Source organism: Aplysia californica, unplaced genomic scaffold, assembly GCF_000002075.1.
Source record: "Aplysia californica isolate F4 #8 unplaced genomic scaffold, AplCal3.0 scaffold00656, whole genome shotgun sequence".
Taxonomy (NCBI): Eukaryota; Metazoa; Mollusca; class Gastropoda; order Aplysiida; family Aplysiidae; genus Aplysia; species Aplysia californica.
In genome coordinates, this window is record NW_004797926.1 from 312,782 (window position 1) to 314,310 (window position 1,529).

The following is a 1,529-nucleotide window of genomic DNA, read 5'->3' on the forward strand; positions in this document are numbered from 1 at the left end:
AGACGACAGACAGACAGACAGACAGACAGACAGACAGACAGACAGACAGACAGACAGAAAAAATAGTTCGGAACTCACTCCGTTTCGAACCTCGAACTTCCTGTTCCTAGATCAAGTTAACAAACTGCTATAATAACACCAGCGCCGCCTGCAGATCGAAAGAATGCTATAGGCGCTATTCATTCATCATTGAAACTGCCTCTTTTCAGGAGGTGCAGCGTTCATCTGGGTGTTTGCGTGGTTTGTGTTCGTGTACGACTCCCCGGAAGATCACCCCAGCATCTCACAGGCAGAGCGAGATTACATCGTCAGCCACAGGGGAGACAAACAGACCAAGGTAATTAAGCAGGGTGCCTACGAGTCTTATTTTGACACATCGTTTTTTTACCGGTCCAGTTGTAACAGAACGTTTTTTAAAAATAATTTGTCTGCTTTCCACAAAAAGTGCCCAAAGTGTCCATTTTCAACGGATGTTTTGTGCCTTTGGCTATCTAGTATCTCAACATATCAAAAACGATTCCAGCTGGACGGATGGGTTTGATTTCTTTTCTGGGTATTTCAACAAACTTGTTTTGATAAATTAATGATATTTTTCGATGAGTAATTTATGAAACCAGTTTAAGGGGCTGTTATTTTGTTCTCAGCAACAACAACAAAACAACAACAGTAAAAACAGCAGCAGTCGTAGTAGCATCAGGAATGATGACAACAATTATATATAATCATTAAGATATATGATAATCATAATAATGATGAAAACGATATCAATCTCATGGTGGTGATGACATGTCAATACTGATAACAATGCTAATAATACTAGTATTAATAGTAAAAGGCAATAGTTATGATAATGAGAGTAGAATGACAACGACAAAGCAAAGTCTTTCTCTCTTTCTCCCCCTACACCCCGCCTCTCTCTCGTTTTCATCATTCCTCTCTAAATGAGTTCTCAAAGAGTTTTTTTGTTGCCCCCAAAGAATCTAAGAGCGCATCAACGCAACAATTATTCAATGCTCAGGAAAAGCAAGACTGGTACATATAGACGGAAGCATCAGAGAAAGCATAAAGAACTGAAGAACTACCAGTGGCGTACTCGACCAGTCCAGCTGTTTAACGTTTGGGGAAAAATCGAGTTTTATTTCGTTTCAGAAATTCAAAGTACCCTGGAAGTCAGTGGTCAAGTCACGTGCAATGTGGATGTGCCTGGGCGCTCACCTGTGTAACAACTGGATGCACTACACACTTCTCACAGGCTTGCCCACATTCATGAAGCAAGTCCTTAAATACGACATAAAGCAGGCGAGTAGTGAGTTTGTATTGTAAAGCTTGTGAATTTGCAGTTCATGGAAAATTTCATCTCTAGATATGTTTTTGTATCCTCTAAGGAGTACAACCAGATGTGCATGTGTGTGTGTTTGTCTCTGTGTGTGTGTGTGTGTGTGTGTGTGTGTGTGTGTGTGTGTGTGTGTGTGTGTACGCACGCGCACACGTGTGCGTAAGTGTTTGTGTGTGTGTTTGTGTGTGTGTGT

At 41.1% G+C, this 1,529-nt stretch overlaps 1 protein-coding gene across 1 annotated transcript in view; it reads left to right on the forward strand.

The window, feature by feature from the left end:
* LOC101849494 (sialin) overlaps positions 1-1,438 on the forward strand; it is a gene marked incomplete at its 5' end in the record, with an annotated part of 5,455 nt that extends 4,017 nt beyond the window's left edge. The window contains 2 exon segments of the mRNA XM_013087894.2: positions 210-337; positions 1,150-1,438. Coding sequence (XP_012943348.2) covers positions 210-337; positions 1,150-1,323 — 302 coding nt within the window.
* Positions 1,439-1,529: the final 91 nt, after the last annotated feature.